A 17,762-nucleotide genomic window follows, 5' to 3' on the forward strand; every position below is an offset into this window, starting at 1 on the left:
GCTCGTAAAGCACCAGATTTGATAAACCCGGTCAGCCACTTTCGCACCGAATCCGATGACGATGTTTTCACAAAAATGGGTGGCAACTTTTCCCGTCGTTCAAACTCTTCCTTCTCGCTCACGTCCACAGGGAGGGTAGCGAACTGGTTTCCAGACGATTTTTGAGCGTCCTTGCTCAAACTGCCTGGCTTTGCAGGTAGCGCTTCGGCATTCTTTAGCTTCTTCAAATCTGCCGATCCTGCTGGTTTTTTGCACTTTTTTGGTTTGTGAGGGACGCACGTCTGACTCGCTTCTAATATGCTAATCGTAGACTGATCAAGAAGATATTATTTTTCGATTCCCACATAAGTGTTAAGAACACAACAATGAATTGTCTGTTCTTACCTGGGACCATATCCAACTATGATCTTTGGACTTTTTTGAAATTATGTCTAGACGTATGGAATGTATACAGATACATCAGACTGGAGAGCTTTTTCCAGTTTGATGAGATAAACACGGCGAACAATTGGTTTCATTCGATCTATGAACGTTCTGCTAAAGATGAATGAATTTGTATTGTGACTGGTTGTCCTAACCTTGTTCAATAGAGGACGAAATTGATCAATGCAATGGCTTATTGAAATTTGAAAAAAGACGCTTGACAACACAGCTGTTTGATTTCCGTGTTTCTTTCATCAGTTCTTATATTTATTCTATGGTGAGAGAAACATTTTATTTGCTGTAAATTTCGTTATAAAAACGCTGAACATCGCAATGGTCTTAGCAGTTGCTCCCAAAATGAACAGCTTAAGCCTAATAGTGATACTGGTTGTGTTGGTCGGACTGGGTTTGACCCACGACTACCGTATTCCAATCGGTAAAAAACATCGTCGTGGTGAACGAAATTTTGCGACCAGACCGTACGCGGAAGTTGGTTAGTTGGATAAAGTGTGGCTGAAAGAATGATCATGACTTATGAATCCTTGAATCCGTTCACAGGACGTCGTCATCGCACCTATAAGCGTGGAGTGAACAAGACCTTTCCGTTCGAGCTTGGAATCGGTTACTACTACCAGATGGATATTATGCTGAAGCCTGAGGAAGCCCAGAACGCTATTCCAAACATCTACACAAACATTAGATGGCCAGACGCCATCGTTCCTTACGTGATTACAGGAAACTTTTGTAAGTTCATGTGGATTGATATGGCGAAATTGAGTTTTTAAAACCTGTACCTTTAGCTGCCACCGAAGTCTCCACCATTCAGAAGGCAATGACCCAGTACGCTCAAACAACGTGCGTACGGTTTGTGCCCTACACCAACCAGGCTACCTTCATCACCATTGACAACAGTGCATCCGGATGCTGGTCGTACGTAGGTCATAGCATGAACAACAACTACAACCACGTGAACCTGCAGACCCCGAGTTGCATGACTACGGGAACCGTCGCCCACGAGCTGATGCACGCCATCGGATTCTACCACGAGTTCACCCGACCGGATCGTGACGACTGGGTGACGATCGACACTGGAGCATTGGCCACCCAGTATCAGACAAGTATGAATTTCACAAAATGTGCGAAGAGTTTTTGGTGTAATGTTGTTTATAAAACCAATTTTAGCTTCATTCTACAACGCAAACTTTGCCAAAATGGCGCCAGCGCAGGTTGAGCTGTACGGAATTCCGTACTACTACGGTAGCGTGATGCACTACTCCAAGTGGGGAGGCGCCGTGAACTACAGCAGACCGGTGATGAACAATATTGTAAGATTTATTGTAACTGTAACTGGGTAAAGTAATGGTGAGTTATAATTTTTGTTGTTTTTTTTCCTTGTGATGTCAGCAACCGTGGACCGGAGACTTTGGAAACAAAACCGGACTGTCGACGCCTGACATCCTTGCTGTCAACTACATGTACTGTAACAACACTGTAACAACCACCGCTGCGGTAAGAGCTTTTCTTCAACTCTGCTTAAAATCACTGAGGATTCAAAGAAAAAAAATCAATTCTCGTAATCGTGAATTAAGTTCACGAATGTGAGAACCACGAAGGAATTTATTCATGAGTATGGTGCATTTGCACTATAAACGTGCATATATTCCTTCGTGGTTCTCGCATTCGTGAATTTAATTCACGATTTCGAGAATTGTTTTTTTGTTTTCGTGTTGAAGTTAAATTGATGACCTACATTATAGCCTTGAATCATGACATATTTTGTGTGATGATTTGACTAATCCTTGTTTAGACATGAAAATCCAAATTGAGTAGTTTTTTTTTCAATTTTCCATTATGTGGCTCGTATAATGATGTTATTATCACAAAGTTTTGTTCTTCTTTCTATATACGATAAATTTCTTATACTTTTTTTTACGTTTTTAATAACCCGTTACAATATTCTTTCAGCCAATCACTACAACAACAATCTTGCCGACGGTAAGTATCCTTTCTATTGCAACACATCTTATTTCGAATGAACATTCATAACATTTCACGATACAAAAGTTTAATCAAAACTACTAAAAAGTAGCCAAGACAATTAAAAACAACTTCGACTCCGGGGTCGTCATAGTTTCGACTGCATTATTACTTCCTTGAAAAAAGTAAGAATTTCCCTTAAAAAAGGAATACTTCAGCATAGACATAAAAGAAAACGTAATCGCATTCAATGTAAATAACATCGACGAAAATCCCTGTTATGATTATAATCGAGATCAAGATCAATCATTACAAATCAAATTATTGCCTTTCAGACCACAACGGCCGCACCTACAACAACTACTACTACTACTTCCACAACTACAACTGCCAAGGTAGAAGTTTCCGTTTTAGAATAGTTTTTAGTATCAATGGTTGTAATTGTTTATTCTTTCACAGCCAACCACTACTACGGCAGCTACAACTACTACAACAGCAAAGGTAAGTCATGTTTTTTATGTTATTCAAAATCTTGTTTGTACTTAGCTTTATTAAAAAACAGGGAAAACTAAGATAAATGTATCTTCTCAATAAGTTGGGGTAGAATCACTGATACAAATTTGAAGAACATTGGTGTAGGTGAACTTCAACTAATTTCGCGAAAATGTTTCACAAAAAATGAAAACATTAACATAAAATGCAAACATTTCGTTTAGTTGTTTCAACTAATATGCCTTACTTTAACAAAACTTTGCGAAAAAATCCAACATCTAATGAAAACTTGTAGATGTTTCAACTGAGATGCCAGTTGTTATTTAAATAATAAATTAAATTAACGGTTGTCCACGCTCGATACATTTTTTTGTGGTTTGGTTGAGCATTTCTTTTTTTTTTTTTTGCAAGTCATTTGTTCACAAGAGGGAGGTTAGAAATTAAAAAAGTGTCCAGATCGGATTTATGGATGGTCCCTGAAAAGTTAAACCAAAATATTTAAATTTCCCAAATATGATCAGAAGGTTCCTTGGCCCAAGTTCCTAAGTAGACACGTTTTTTTTTTTTTTTTGTAGTTTGCCATTAGGGTGGTCCAAGCCATGGTTCCAACAATTGTTAATTTCGGAAAAAGTCTCAACTTTGCTTCGTGAAACTTATTTAAGCTCTTTTGAACGCAAATTACAGCTTATTAGTTGGGCTGACTAATAGTTTGAGGATTTAAATATCTTGCCTAAAACATTGTTTAATATAACAAACATTATTTTTAATCAACAATGTACAGGTTATTGCTTTAATTTTCTAGCTACGGCTGGTTTACAAAAAAAATTAAAAAGCTGTACCTCAGAATCTTGTTTATGAACTTCTTGCACTTTTCCGAAGAATCTATTAAAAACAATTACAAATATAGCGATATAGGCTCAGACACCGTCAAAACTGCGTTTTAAAGTTTCATACGACCTTTTCAAATGTTGAGCTGGTTTTTAGACTCTCAAACTTGTTTTCCTAAAAGTTCTACTATCAGCCATCTATTTACGTTCAAGAAAGCTAAAATCGATTAAAACAAAGAAAAGTTAATTTTTTTTACTCATGTTCTTTTCTTTGTTTTAAAGCAACGATATTAAAGTATTACAACACCTGCTAGTAATGTTTCAGAGATGTCGATAAAGATTCCACTTGGTGCAGGTGGGAGTTGAACCAACAACTGATCAACGGTACTGATTCGCGTTACCAATTATCATTTCTAAAATTCAAATTTTCAAAGTCACCCTATCTCGGCTAGGACAACAGCAATAGCCAAATAAAAAAATTCCCGGGAATTACCGGAAAATTTCAAATTTATCAAAAATGATTCTGATTCTGCACAGTAAAAAAAAATCATTGTAATATTACATCTGGGAAGGGATACAACTTTTATATCAGAAAAAATGTGTAATAATACAACTGAAAATGTTTAATTTTACCACTTTTCTGGTGTAATGACACTTTTTCAGTCTAATTTGAGCATAGACATAAAAGAAAATGTAATCGCATTCAATGTAAATAACTTTGACGAAAACCCCTGTTATGATTTTAATCGAGATCAAGATCAATCATTACAAATCAAATTATTGCCTTTCAGACCACAACGGCCGCACCTACAACAACTACTACTACTACTACCACAACTACAACTGCCAAGGTAGAAATTTCCGTTTTAGAATAGGATATTAGAGAAATCTGTCACCGCACTCCTTTGGCGCGGAAGCAAAGCAAATGGTGGCGCGGTGACAGATTTTTCTGAAAACGCTGTAGTATCAATGGTTTCAATTGTTTTTGCTTTCACAGCCAACCACTACTACGGCAGCTACAACTACTACAACAGCAAAGGTAAGTCATGTTTTTTATGTTATTCAAAATCTTGTTTGTACTTAACTTCATTAAAAAATAGGGAAAACTAAAATAAATGTATCTTCTCAATAAGTTGGGGTAGAATCACTGATCCAAATTTGAAGAAGATTAGTGTAGGTGAACTTCAACTAATTTCGCGAAAATGTTTCACAAAAAATGAAAACATTAACATAAAATGCAAACATTTAGTTTAGTTGTTTCAACTAAGATGCCTCACTTAAACAAAACTTTGCGAAAAAAAAATCCAACATCTAATGAAAACTTGTAGAAGTTTCAACTGAGATGCCAGTTGTTAATTTAATTTAACGGTTGTCCACGCTCGATACATTTTTTTGTGGTTTGGTAGAGCATTTCTTTTTTTTGCAAGTCATTTGTTCACAAGAGGGAGGTTAGAAATTAAAAAAAGTGTCCAGATGATTTATGGATGGTCCCTGAAAAGTTAAACCAAAATATTTAAATTTCCCAAATATGATCAGAAGGTTCCTTGGCCCAAGTTCCTAAGCAGACACGTTTTTTTTTTTTTGTAGTTTGCCATTAGGGTGGTCCAAGCCATGGTTCCAACAATTGTTGATTTCGGAAAAAGTCTCAACTTTGCTTCGTGCAACTTATTTAAGCTCTTTTGAACGCAAATGACAGCTTATTAGTTGGGCTGACTAATAGTTTGAGGATTTAAATATCTTGCCTAAAACAATGTTTAATATAACAAACATTTTAATCAACAATGTACAGGTTATTGCTTTAATTTTCAAGCTACGGCTGGTTTACAAAAAAAATGAAAAAGCTGTACCTCGGAAACTTGTTTATGAACTTCTTCCACTTTTCCGAAGAATCTGTTAAAAACAAATACAAATATAGCGATATAGGCTCAGACACCGTCAAAACTGCGTTTTAAAGTTTCATACGACCTTTTCAAATGTTAGGCTGGTTTTTAGACTCTCAAACTTGTTTTCCTAAAAGTTCTACTAACAGCCATCTATTTACGTTCAAGAAAGCTAAAATCGATTAAAACAAAGAAAAGTTCATTTTTTTTTACTCATGTTCTTTTCTTTGTTTTAAAGCAACGATATTAAAGTATTACAACACCTGCTAGTAATGTTTCAGAGATGTCGATAAAGATTCCACTTGGTGCAGGTGGGAGTTGAACCAACACCGATCAACGGTACTGATTCGCGTTACCAATTATCATTTCTAAAATTCAAATTTTCAGAGTCACCCTATCTCGGCTAGGACAACAGTAATAGCCAAATAAAAAATATTCCCGGGAATTCCCGGAAAATTTCAAATTTATCTAAAATGATTCTGATTCTGCACAGTAAAAAAAATCATGATAATATTACATCTGGGAAGGGGTACTACTACTTTTATATCAGAAAAAATGTGTAATAATACAACTGAAAATGTCTAATTTTACCAATTTTCTGGTGTAATGACACTTTTTCAGTCTAATTTGAGGTAAAATTACATCATATAAGAAGTAATATTCAACATTCCAAAATTACACCTTCCAAATTTACAATATTTTTTACTGTGTGTGGTTTTGAATAATATTTTGCAACAATATTGTCAAGAACATAAATCTTAATGGTCAAAATGAGTGAGTGGAAAAATAAATGGTTTGAATGCTAGTAAAAAAATTATACATCTTCAAGAAAATATAAATATTGACTAATTTTACAAAAGTGGAAATAGATTTTAATTGTATTTTTTTTTATTTGGCTCAAACTTTGTGGAAGCTTTCCCTATGAACAAATAAGCTATTTTGTGTCATTTGTTCACCCATACAAGTCTCCATACAAAAAGGGTACGTAAATATTCAAACGGCTGTAACTTTTGATGACCGAGCCACGTAGCCTAGTGGTAACGCTTCCGCCTCGTAAGCGGTAGATCGGGGTTCAAATCCCGGCTCGGACCAACACAACTGGTGATCTTTTCCCTTCTGGATTCGATTGCTTAGTAAAGGGAAGGTAGTGTATCGTCACAAACTGGACCTTATCACGACACCTTAGGGAGGCGACCTATGGAATGTTAACATTAACTTAACATGTTAACATTAGTTGAGTGAAAAACTGCCACTGAATCCGCTTTGTAAATGCCGGCCCCGATACTCTTCACGGGTGTTCCCCTCAGGAACAGGGAAAGATTTACTTTTTTACTTTACTGTAACTTTTGAGTGAATTTTCTGATCAATTTGGTGTCTTGGGCAAAGTTGTAGGTACTATTGAGGACTATTGAGAAAAAAATAGGTACAGGGAAAAAAAATTGCAAATTTTTTAATCAACTTTTTTTTCAAAAAACTCAATTTCCCAAAATACGTATTTTTCGATTTTCGAGATTTTTTGATATGTTTTAGGCGACAAAAACCCGCAACTTTTGAGCCATAGAGTAACATGGTCACCGAGTTATGAATTTTTGAAAAATAGAATTTTTGGAAAAAATCGAGATTTCATGCAAAAACAAATTTGACGTAATTTTTTAATGTAAAACTGAATTTGAAATCGAAAAGTCTTGTGCAGATTTTTTGATAAAGGGCTCTGTTTTCAAGATATAGCCACTGTTCGGACGGTGGCGGAATAAAAACCCAAATTTTGTGCATCAGCCGCTTCGCAGCAGATCAAACTGTTGAAAATATATTGAAAAGTTCAATTTTAGTTTGTTTTGTACTTATTTACATGTGTGTGTACGTCTTACATTTTTTAGTTCGCTTCCGTACAGAAATTCCTTCCTACTCCTTGCACAATCCACCGATCCTTAAGTCCTATCAGTAATTTTAATTCATTATTTTACTTATAACTTTACTTTCAACTTGTGCAACAACTTACAATTCACCCCAGCAGCAATGACTGCACCGGGCTCTGCTGAGATTTTAACTTGTTGTTCTTCGTGCCAAATCTGTGTGTTGTCTATTGTTAGTTATCACTTTTGTACTAACTTAGGTTAATTACGTGTTACCTGTGATCCTGGCACGTCAGTTCCGTCTGTACTGTCCTGTTCTGTCCTGGCCAAACGGTCTGAAGTCCGTACTACTAGGAGTTAGGGGTTTTAGTTTGTTGTTCTGTTGTTGCATGCACTTTTTAGCTCACCGAGTGTTTTATCCGTGTTCTTGTGATCGTCCGACCTACGCGCACAAATAATTCACCTCGCAAATAATCCCGCACAAACTACTTTTTTGCGCAACTACTTTTCCGCGTGAACTTCTTCTTCGATGTCAACAAACTTTCTCCCTATCGCTAACCACTCTTTCTTCGTGTTTATTTCCTCCTCGCTCTTTCTGTCTGTCTCTCTGTTTTGTTGTGACAGTTGTAGCCAACGCGTCGCGTCGACGCGTTTTGCGGCGTTGCTGCGACCGTGTCTGTTTTGCCGCGACTGGCGGCAGTGTTGTCGGAACAGCCACTGATAGTTTGATATTAGCGAAATATTTGCTGTTTTTCGATTTTTAAAAATAGTGACCACGAGTGACCATTTCTAAAAATATTTTTTGAAAAGTTCAGAAAATTCGCTATAAAATTGTCTAAGAGACTTTTAAATTTTTTGAATCAAGACTAACATTTCAAAAAGGCCAAAACTTTCAATAAAACACCCTTTTGAAATGTTAGTCTCGATTAAAGCAATTTCAAAATATTGTTTCCGAACAGATCGGAAAATTTCACGAATGTTTCATGTTTCAACATTGAAAATCGGACCATTAGTTGCTGAGATATCGACATTAGAACATGGTGGGTTGTTTGGGTGAGACTTAAAAAACTTCAATTTTCCTGTTTCTTTTTTTAAAGCGGGTGTATCTCAGCAACCCGAGATCCAATCTTCAATGTCTTTTAGAAAATTTTATAGCGAATTTTCTGAACTTTAAAAAAATATATTTTTAGAAACATGTTCATATTTTTTTTTTTTTTAGAAGTATTATTTGTTTATCAAAGTTTTTGGACAGTGAGCAAAATGAATCCATGCTCCACATCCATAAAATTGCTGTCAAATTTGTCTCTGTGAGCTGTTTGAGAGAATATAAATAACAATAACATGCCAATCGGCACATAAAGTTGAAATGAAAACAAAAATTATGCAAAAAATATGATTTTTCCGGAACAAGTCCTACTGGTTTGAGGTCAAGAATAATATACATGTTTTAAATATTTAATATTCTAACAACCTTGGTAGCTCCAGTGCTTCAATAATATTTTTAACTTCATATTAAATTTCTCGAATACTATTTAACAAATTCTTCTTGCAAAACCCTCTTGGAAACATTGAATTACACCAATTAATTTTTCATCCAAGTTAGTCGCGGTAAACAAAAACGAAAAAAAACTCGATTATGATCATGGCTGGGAGGGGTTTATCCTCATTTACAAATGTTGTAACACTAATTTTCGTTGTAAACGGTTACTAAAATTGAAATAGTTAAGTAGTACTGTAATTATTGCTGTCTAACAAACCAGCAAGATTTATTCCCAGTTGTGAAAGATTTGGAAATTAATGTTATCTGAAATAAATCTTTCTTTTTATATTGTAGCCTACAACAACGGCAGCACCGACAACGGTAAGTTAAAGGTTTCAAATTATATATAATAGAGAAAGGGTTCAACAACTGAAATATCATTCTAAATCGTTAATCATATCCGGAGGATGTTGACACTACATTATTATTATATTTATAAAATTTTCAAGCTCCTGGCCAAATTTTAAACAAATTGTATTTAATCATTATTTTGTCAGACAACTACAGCGAAGCCTACAACCACAGTGTCGACCACCACCGTGAAGACTACGGTAAGCGTTTTAGCACAATTTCTGTTGAATCCACTTGTTAAAATATTCTTATTTTATATATAGACCCCGAGGCCGGATGATTGGTGTCTCCGGTTCTGAGGATTCTCCGGAGACATCTTCTGAGTAACCTGTTACTTTGTTCTGGCAAGAAACAAATCTAGACTTTTTTTGATTAGGTCCTATAAACATATGTAAACATTGAGTGTATCCCTTTCACACCTTATGTCAAAGTCCATCGGAGTAAGCGGGATACACTCAATATTTACATTTGTTTATAGGACCTTATCAAAAAAAAAAGTCAAGAAATGCAACAAACGAATCTTTTTTTGTTTATATGATTAAAATCCTAAATAAAAAATAGAAAATTTCATGATATTTGTTTACTTTCTTATTTGCCTGTGAAATTCCTTTTCTTCGATACCGACTCACAGCATCAACTAAGTTAGATTTCCATGCATAATGAATCATCTGGTCCCATTTCCAGCCAGGTAGCCCCTCCAAATCCCATCATCTGGGATGAGCATAATAGAGTTGATTTTCCTGGCAACCTTTTTTTCGAGGATGTTGCCACTCGTTAGTCAAAGGCCAAACCCTAATGGCCATTTCGGGGTCGTTCCCCTCTATAGGAAGCCATATCGTCCACCTTTTGTGTAGATTCAAAAAGGATCCTACCTTGGTCTTCACCTCTGTGTATTTGTGTGATAATAGGAAGCAGATAAAAGTCAGACAATAAAATTCCAATTACCAATAAATTATTTCTAATACGAAGGTTGTTTGCTCCTAGTGGTGGCAATAAAAATGTTAGAATAATGAACCCCGAGGCCGGACCGTCTGACCAGAATCCGGTCATGGAGTGAATCAGGTGCTTTACCTGAGATTATGTGAACATTATTTTCGATGCAAAATCTGTGTCTTTTTCTCTTCATTTCGTATTCTAAGATCTAGTCAATTTGTCCAATCATACTCGATCCCTAAAAGCAATCACAAAGCCCTATAATCCCATCCAAAGTCCAAGAAGCAACCCCGAACTTTTCAATTTCAATCCCACCACCAATCTGTCCACCGTCCGTCCGAACCCGTTCCCAGTTTGGTCAGTTAAGCCATATTGACTTTCGGGGTAGCCCGGCGGGGCATCGATGATGCACTTGCTCTGGATACTCGATTCCGGGATGACCATCTGCCAATAGACAGACAGAAAGAAAGAGAGAGAGGGAGAGAGAGAGTAGTCTGCGGTTAACACCAGCAAACTTTCCGTCCAGCCGGGCACCGGTCCAACCTTCCCCCCGTATTGGGGCCATCTATATATGATTTCAATATGGGCTCAATCAAAACCCGGTGCAAAGTTGGAAAATTGAATCGGTGAGAACTTTTCCTTTAGTTCGGGTGGGTTCGCTGGGGTAATATCCAGTAATTTCCAATAATTTTGATTGATTTAAGATGATTCACCAAAACTTATTTTCAATCAAAAGCTTTTTTTAATTACCAAAGTAAAGTCCATTAATTGAATTTTAATTAAACTTCAATCAGATAAAATATATATTTTTAAGTTAAGCTATCTTTTTCAATTTATTTGATTATTTTTAAGAAATATGCTCACTTATCTACGCGGAGAAATATCAGTTCCCAACGATTTTTTTTATTTGAATGTTAATGATTTTGGGATCTGATTTTTTTCCGTGTATCAAATGGATCAAAAAATGGTAAAAAATAAAGAGATTCATAATTTTTTGCAACGGGTTCATTCAAATATTACGTAACACATTTGGAGGAGCAGGGAGGGGTGTTGACAACTTTGTTACCCTTTTTTGATTTTCCGTTTTTGTTAATTTTGTTATATTCACTATTTTAAACTTTACCCGATCCGTCCCCAAATCCGCCTAGCTCATACAATACGCTAGATGAAGTGAATGTAGGAAACCTCAGACGAAAAGTCAATCAGATCAAATTTATAATCACCAGCCCAACCCAGTACTTTATAGACGAGTATAGAATGCAGTTGGTGTGCGGTTTTTTGTGTGCACGTGTGTGTGTATGACTAAACCAAATACCGATTTTTTCCCCATGAACTAAGAGCTCTCAAGCTTTATCATTCCCCCTTTTTCCCCCTGGGAAAATCTGCAAGTGGCGTCATCGGTTTCACTTCAATTTTCCAATCGTGCAGATTTGAAGTACCCATTTCCAATCAGCGGATGGCCAGAGTTAATCGGCTTACTTTCGATGCCTGATTTAGGCAGATTTGAAACATATTATTGAAGCCCTCTGATAGCGTATGGATTCTTCCCTAGGCCATTTTGTTCAGAATACTTTTTTTTGTTATTTCTGGTTTAGGCCAACTGGAAATATGGGAAATCTAGGAAATTCAACTATCAACTTAAATAAAGAATTTGGTTTCTAAGTTTCAAATATATAGGACATTATGGAGACATAAATTCTGATTGAAAACTGCTTAAAAATTATTACTATAAATAGTACATCATTTAACTTCAATCGTTCTTTACCACAGATTATTACATTCTTCCCCCCCACGCTGAATGAGCCCGAAATGACGTCGAAATAATTTCCAATCAAATGTGACAATTGTGGGCTGCCCCGGTGATTTTTTATTTCATTCCACCACGGTAGCATGACCCCCCGAAGAACCTGTGCAACCGGAAACCGGAAACAGAACAAGGAGTGGTGCGCCTTAATGGAATTCCGGATTACTTGGACGAACGACAATGACGACGCTCGTGGCACAAAAGAAGACGCTGCTGATGACGGAGGGTGGACCGCGTGTCGCAACAATCGAACTCTATTAAAAAGTACCACCAGCACTTCCGGCCACCGACGTTCGCTTGTTACTACGCCGGAAGTCATGCGCTTACGGTTTGATTTTAAGAGGGTGCAAGTCTTTGATTGCGCGTTTGGAAATCTTTGGCGGTTGAGTTTTTTTTTTTTTTTGTGTCGCTCCTTAAAAACCTTAAAATGTGTTCATTGTTTGGATGAAATGAGCCAAATTGAACGATCGATCGAGTTTTATTTTTTTTATTGGTTTTAACAAAATGATGCTGAATACTCGAGAAAGACACTAATTCACATCTTCTGTAAAGAATGCAAAAAGAAGCTTGTCAAAAGATTATATAAGGCTGGTACAAATATTTTTAAAAAAAATCTTTGTTAGGCTGTCCAAAAGTCCTGAAAGTCCCCGAAAGAAAATTTAAGGAAATTTTCTAAACTTTTTAATAATATTTTTTTCAGGAATGCATTTCTTTAATTTTTTTAGGCTTAAAAAATTATAGTTTTTTACCTGAAATTATACTACAGTTCAGACTCGATTATCCGAAGCCTCGATTATCCGAAGTTTCGATTATCCTAAGTTCGATAATCCAAGGTTTGTATGCAGGGTTGCCAGGTTGCCAGATAAATCTGTGATTTTTCAAGTGTCTGCCAGAATAAATATTCACCTTTCTCTGTGCCAGATATTGACAGATTTTTCAATTTAAGCCCATTCTGAACAACTTAAATTAACTTAAGAGGCAGTATTTGTAGATTCTGCTCGGTTTGTTCTAGAGGTCGTATCGAGGTGCTCCGATTTGGATGAAACTTTCAGGGTTTGTTTGTCTATACATGAGATGAACTCATGCCAAATATGAGCCCTCTACGACAAAGGGAAGTGGGGTAAAACGGGCATAGAAGTTTGAGGTCCAAAAACATGAAAAATCTTAAAATTGCTCGTATTTCCGTAAAACTTCATCAATTCCAACTCTCTTAGATGCATTCGAAGGGTATTTTGAAGCCCTTCAAAATGTGCTATAGACATCCAGGATTGGTTTGACTTTTTCTCATAGCTTTTGCAAATAACTGTTAAAAATTATTTTTTTTAAAACCTTAATATCTTTTTGCAACAGCCTCCAACACCCATACTCCTATAGGTCAAAAGATAGGTAATTTCATGGACCAAAAGCCTACGGAAATAACTTTTTGGCCAATCGCAGTTTTTCTCATAGTTTTTCGATTTTTCTATAACAAACATTTTACAAAGTTAGTTTCTGCCCTGTAGGCCGTCATAGCGGCACTTTTTGGTCTCAATTTTGTCATATTCGGAATCTTCGGAAAATTTCACGCTAGTTAGAAGTATTGGAGTTGAAATCGGAGCACCTCGATACGACCTGTTTCACATCGGTGAAAAACTCGCTAACTAAATTGAAAATATAAAAATAGAATGTGTATTTTTTGAATAAAATGCATATTCAACATTTTTGAGTCCAAACTATCAGTAAAACCATTCTTTAATTACTCTAACCTTTAAGTTATTACAAAAGCCGACTCGGTCTTAACCAGGTCCCATCACCGAAAAGGACCAAATAAAAATAATTTTATGAAAAAAAATATCAGTAAAACCATCTAAATACTACAAATTTTTGAATTAATTTATATCCTCCCCAGCGATGGAATAATCATCATCAAAAGAAAATCATTGGACGTTCATCAAGAGAAAAAATCCAAAGGGAGCATGGCACTCCTCTCTCGCGCACGAAAGATCGGTAAAAGAAATCTAAAAAAAACACCATCTTGATTATTCACTGCTACACTTGCAAGTGTAACGTCTCACGTCGAAAAATGACCTGTCACATTTTGTAGATGGGCAATGTGTGTGAACAAAGTGAAATAAATGATTTTTAGTGGTGCTCATCAGCAGATTGATTTTCTTGGAGAATTTCCGGAGCAATTTTCTTTTGCGTGATTTGCCTTCTCTCTCTTTCGCTAGTTCGCTAGCGAAATTGATTTTTTGCGATTATTCCATCTCTGATCCTCACTTTTGCCATTCAGAATTGTTGGTTTTTCGTCTGCCAGATTTTTCCAGATTTTTATCGATACTTTGTCAGATTTTTTAAAATTCTGACCTGGTAACCCTGTTTTTATGGGACTTCGGATAATCGAATCACGAACAAAAAACTTTTGTTTTCGTATTTTTACATTTTCTTGTTTTAATTTGAGTTTAGTCAAATTTGAATTGTTGATTGCCTATTTAAAAATATAATGACTTTTTTTTCGTGATTAGATTATCCGAAGTGAATTTATTCCGAGTAAAGTAAAAGTAAATCTTTCCCAGTTCCTGAGGGGAACACCCTTGAAGAGTATCGGGGCCGGCATTTACAAAGCGGATTCAGTGGCAGTTTTTCACTCACTCAACTAATGTTAACATGTTTTAGGTTAATGTTAACATTCCATAGGTCGCCGTCCCTAAGGTCTAGTTTGTGACGATACACTACACAGCAAAAAATCCGATGGTAAAATCGCATGCAAAAGCATGCACATCACCTTCGTCAAAATAAACACTTAATATTACACACTGCATGTACAATTTTTGCAACACACAAAAAAAAGTTGCAACCGACGGGATTCAAACCCTGCACCAACAGTAAGGACTGGCGCCTTAGTCCACTCGGCCATCAGACCGATGAAAATCTGAAAGGATAAACGCATATATGAGCTTGACATTTCGGTCAAATAGGTTTCCCATACTGATGGGCTACATATTTAAGAGTGTAAAATCACATAAATTTGCATAAAATAATGCAATATTTATTTTACACCCAGGCCTTTTACACGCAGCTGGATTACTACTTTTTTAGCTGTGTACCTTCCCTTTACTAAGCAATCGAAATCCAGAAGGGAAAAGATCACCAGTTATGTTGGTCCGAGCCGGGATTTGAACCCCGATCTACCGCTTACGAGGCGGAAGCGTTACCACTAGGCTACGTGGCTCGGTTTATTCCGAGGCCTTCGGATAATCGAGTCTGGACTGTATTTTAAAAACATATCTCTTCTACCTGATTTTGCACCAACACATTTCCTAAAACATATCAAATAAATAAATACGTATTTTGGGAAAGGGACCATCCACAAACCACGTGGACAATTGTCCATACAAAAAAAAATCTTTTTTGTATGGAGCGTGGACAATCGCCATACCCCCCCCCCCCACCTCCCCCCCCCCCTGAAGTGTCCACGTGGTTTATGGATGGTCCCAAATCAACTTCTCAAGATACAGATTTTCATACATTTTCATGACCAGCCCCCAAAATTGGATGAAAACTTGTATGGACAACCTAACTTCTTTTGACATGGACAAAGTTTCATCAAAGTCAAAAAATGAAAATTGAAAATCATGAAACTGGTTGGGGAGGTTCTTACGCTAGAGTAGCCGCTTCTGGGAGCGGTACTTCACCGGGACAAGCAGACGTTACCGGAGATGATCTCTTCACGCTTCCCGAGTTTTTCGCTCTTGCTGGAGAGATGCTCACGCGCTTTCGTGCCTGCCGGAACAAGGCAGAACAATTCCAAGCTCTGAGTGAGCTTATGATGAAGTATATCTACAACGGATAAGCTGCCTTGTGCAGCGAAGTTTTTCGACGTCAAAAGACAAAACAAACTGTGATCTAGTTTTAAGCTTTTCTATCTCTATCCTTTTCCTTAGCAAATTTAGAAGGTTTTTTTAAAATAATTTTTCCTTCTGTTGGCAAATCCATTGTTAGAATATCCAATTACATCAAAATGAACTATAGTACAAATCATAGTTGAAAGGTACTCCAAAACTCTATTAGGTTATAAGAATTACGAAATTGTGAATTGATTATTTACTAATAAAAACTAATTGAATTGAATTGAATTGAAAATCATGAAAAAAAATCAAAGTCGCAGAGCACTACTCGAAACACAGACAATTTTAGAGTAATGATCAATTTTCTTTGAAAATGATTAACGGCTCCACCTTAAGTGCGAAAGGGGTTAAAAGTGGGTAAGTTACAAAGTTTTCATGCAAAAAATCATGCTTTGAAAATATTGTTTTTTTTTTTAGTTTTTGTTTACGGTTTTTTTTTATTTTTGTAAAAATATGTGTAACTCAAACCAAAAATATTTTTTGCTCGTTAAATTCAACTTTTTGAAACATAATTTTTGTATTAACTCTCAGACGAGATACAGGCCAGGAATCTATTCTCCCCAAAAATCAAGTCTCTCTACTCTCTCATTTAGTAAAATGCAGAATTATTTTGCTTCAAATATATTATATATTACTGAATTTTCCTCAGTTGAATTTTTCAATAATCAATTCATTCCTATCCAATTTCCAATGGCTGGCATCGAAATTATGGGATAGTATATAGTAAGTAACTGTATCACACTTACATTGCACGAGTGTGAGTTTGAATTCCACCTGATTCCAGTCGTATTTTGTTCATATTCTAAGTTCAGTTCCTCATTCCAAATTTCAGCTAACTTTCTGCTTGGGCTCACACAACTCACACAGCAGTAAAAAAATACGTTTTTTTCGGAATTTTGAGTACGCCATCAAATCGGGCGTCTAATTTTACATAAAAGTCCCTTTGACACTAAATTTCTCTCTCATCACCGTTTCAGGCTGCAAATTATTAAAAATCACCTCTTTTTTTTTGGCAAGTTCAAAAAGAAATTGGTCGTACCGCGATTTCAAAAAACGGACCTCGGATTCGTGATCAGGGACAAAAGTTACCCCTTAGGACAAAGTTTCACGCAAATCGAAGAGGGGTCGGGGCAACTTTTCCCGATTTCGTGTGAGTTGGTAGAGAATTACCCATGTACGTTAAATATTTCAAAGCGGAAAGTATACAAACCAGAACATTTGCACGATGACTCATATTTGAACACTTTGCAGATGGGACAAACAAAGTTGTTGATTATAAAATACCTGGAACAATGTGGTAAATATTATAAGTGCAGCATAAAATTTGCCAAGAAACGTAGCTGTACCAGCATCGTCAACCGAAATGCATATGGGACATTTATGCGAACACTGAAAACATTAAGCATCTTGATGAACTTTTCGGAAGTGTTAGAAAAGTTAATTTTCAGTCCAATGCAACAGCTTTTATTTTTTATAAATCATCAAAAGTTTGATAAATGCAAAATATGAGTGTCATTTACAGAAAACTTATTGATATCAATGTTTATAAGTTCCAAGTTTTAGAAGTGTATGTAAAGCAAACCGAATACCAACGGGAACAATCATTCAAAGATGAAGTGACATAAATTTATTTACTCAACAATGCCACCCAATCTGCCATCTGATGTTTGCATTCATAAATCGGAACCAAAGATTCATAAAGGTTTTCTTTTTTCCACATGAATAGTTCCCTGCAAACGAGCAAGTGTGATGTGTGCTGTTTGTGCTTGTATTATCCCCAGAGGAGTGGTGATGG

The 17,762-nt window shown here is 36.2% G+C and overlaps 1 protein-coding gene across 2 annotated transcripts; it reads left to right on the forward strand.

The window, feature by feature from the left end:
• The first annotated feature begins 773 nt into the window (after positions 1 to 773).
• On the forward strand, positions 774 to 9,756 carry LOC6046270 (zinc metalloproteinase nas-14). Of its 2 annotated transcripts, XM_038266224.1 has the most exons (13): positions 774 to 916; positions 982 to 1,167; positions 1,224 to 1,541; positions 1,606 to 1,748; positions 1,828 to 1,932; positions 2,389 to 2,418; positions 2,736 to 2,795; positions 2,860 to 2,901; positions 4,511 to 4,570; positions 4,717 to 4,758; positions 9,287 to 9,313; positions 9,490 to 9,543; positions 9,607 to 9,756. In XM_038266224.1, the coding sequence occupies exons 1-13, from the start codon at positions 781 to 783 to the stop codon at positions 9,640 to 9,642; spliced, it is 1,239 nt and encodes a 412-aa protein (XP_038122152.1). In that variant the 5' UTR covers positions 774 to 780; the 3' UTR covers positions 9,643 to 9,756. The 2 variants fall into 2 exon arrangements, with proteins under 2 accessions (XP_038122152.1, XP_038122153.1); XM_038266225.1 differs by lacking the exons at positions 4,511 to 4,570; positions 4,717 to 4,758 and having other exon boundaries at positions 9,607 to 9,752.
• Positions 9,757 to 17,762: the final 8,006 nt, after the last annotated feature.

The sequence above is a fragment of the Culex quinquefasciatus genome, chromosome 3 (genome assembly GCF_015732765.1).
Source record: "Culex quinquefasciatus strain JHB chromosome 3, VPISU_Cqui_1.0_pri_paternal, whole genome shotgun sequence".
Classification (NCBI taxonomy): domain Eukaryota; kingdom Metazoa; phylum Arthropoda; class Insecta; order Diptera; family Culicidae; genus Culex; species Culex quinquefasciatus.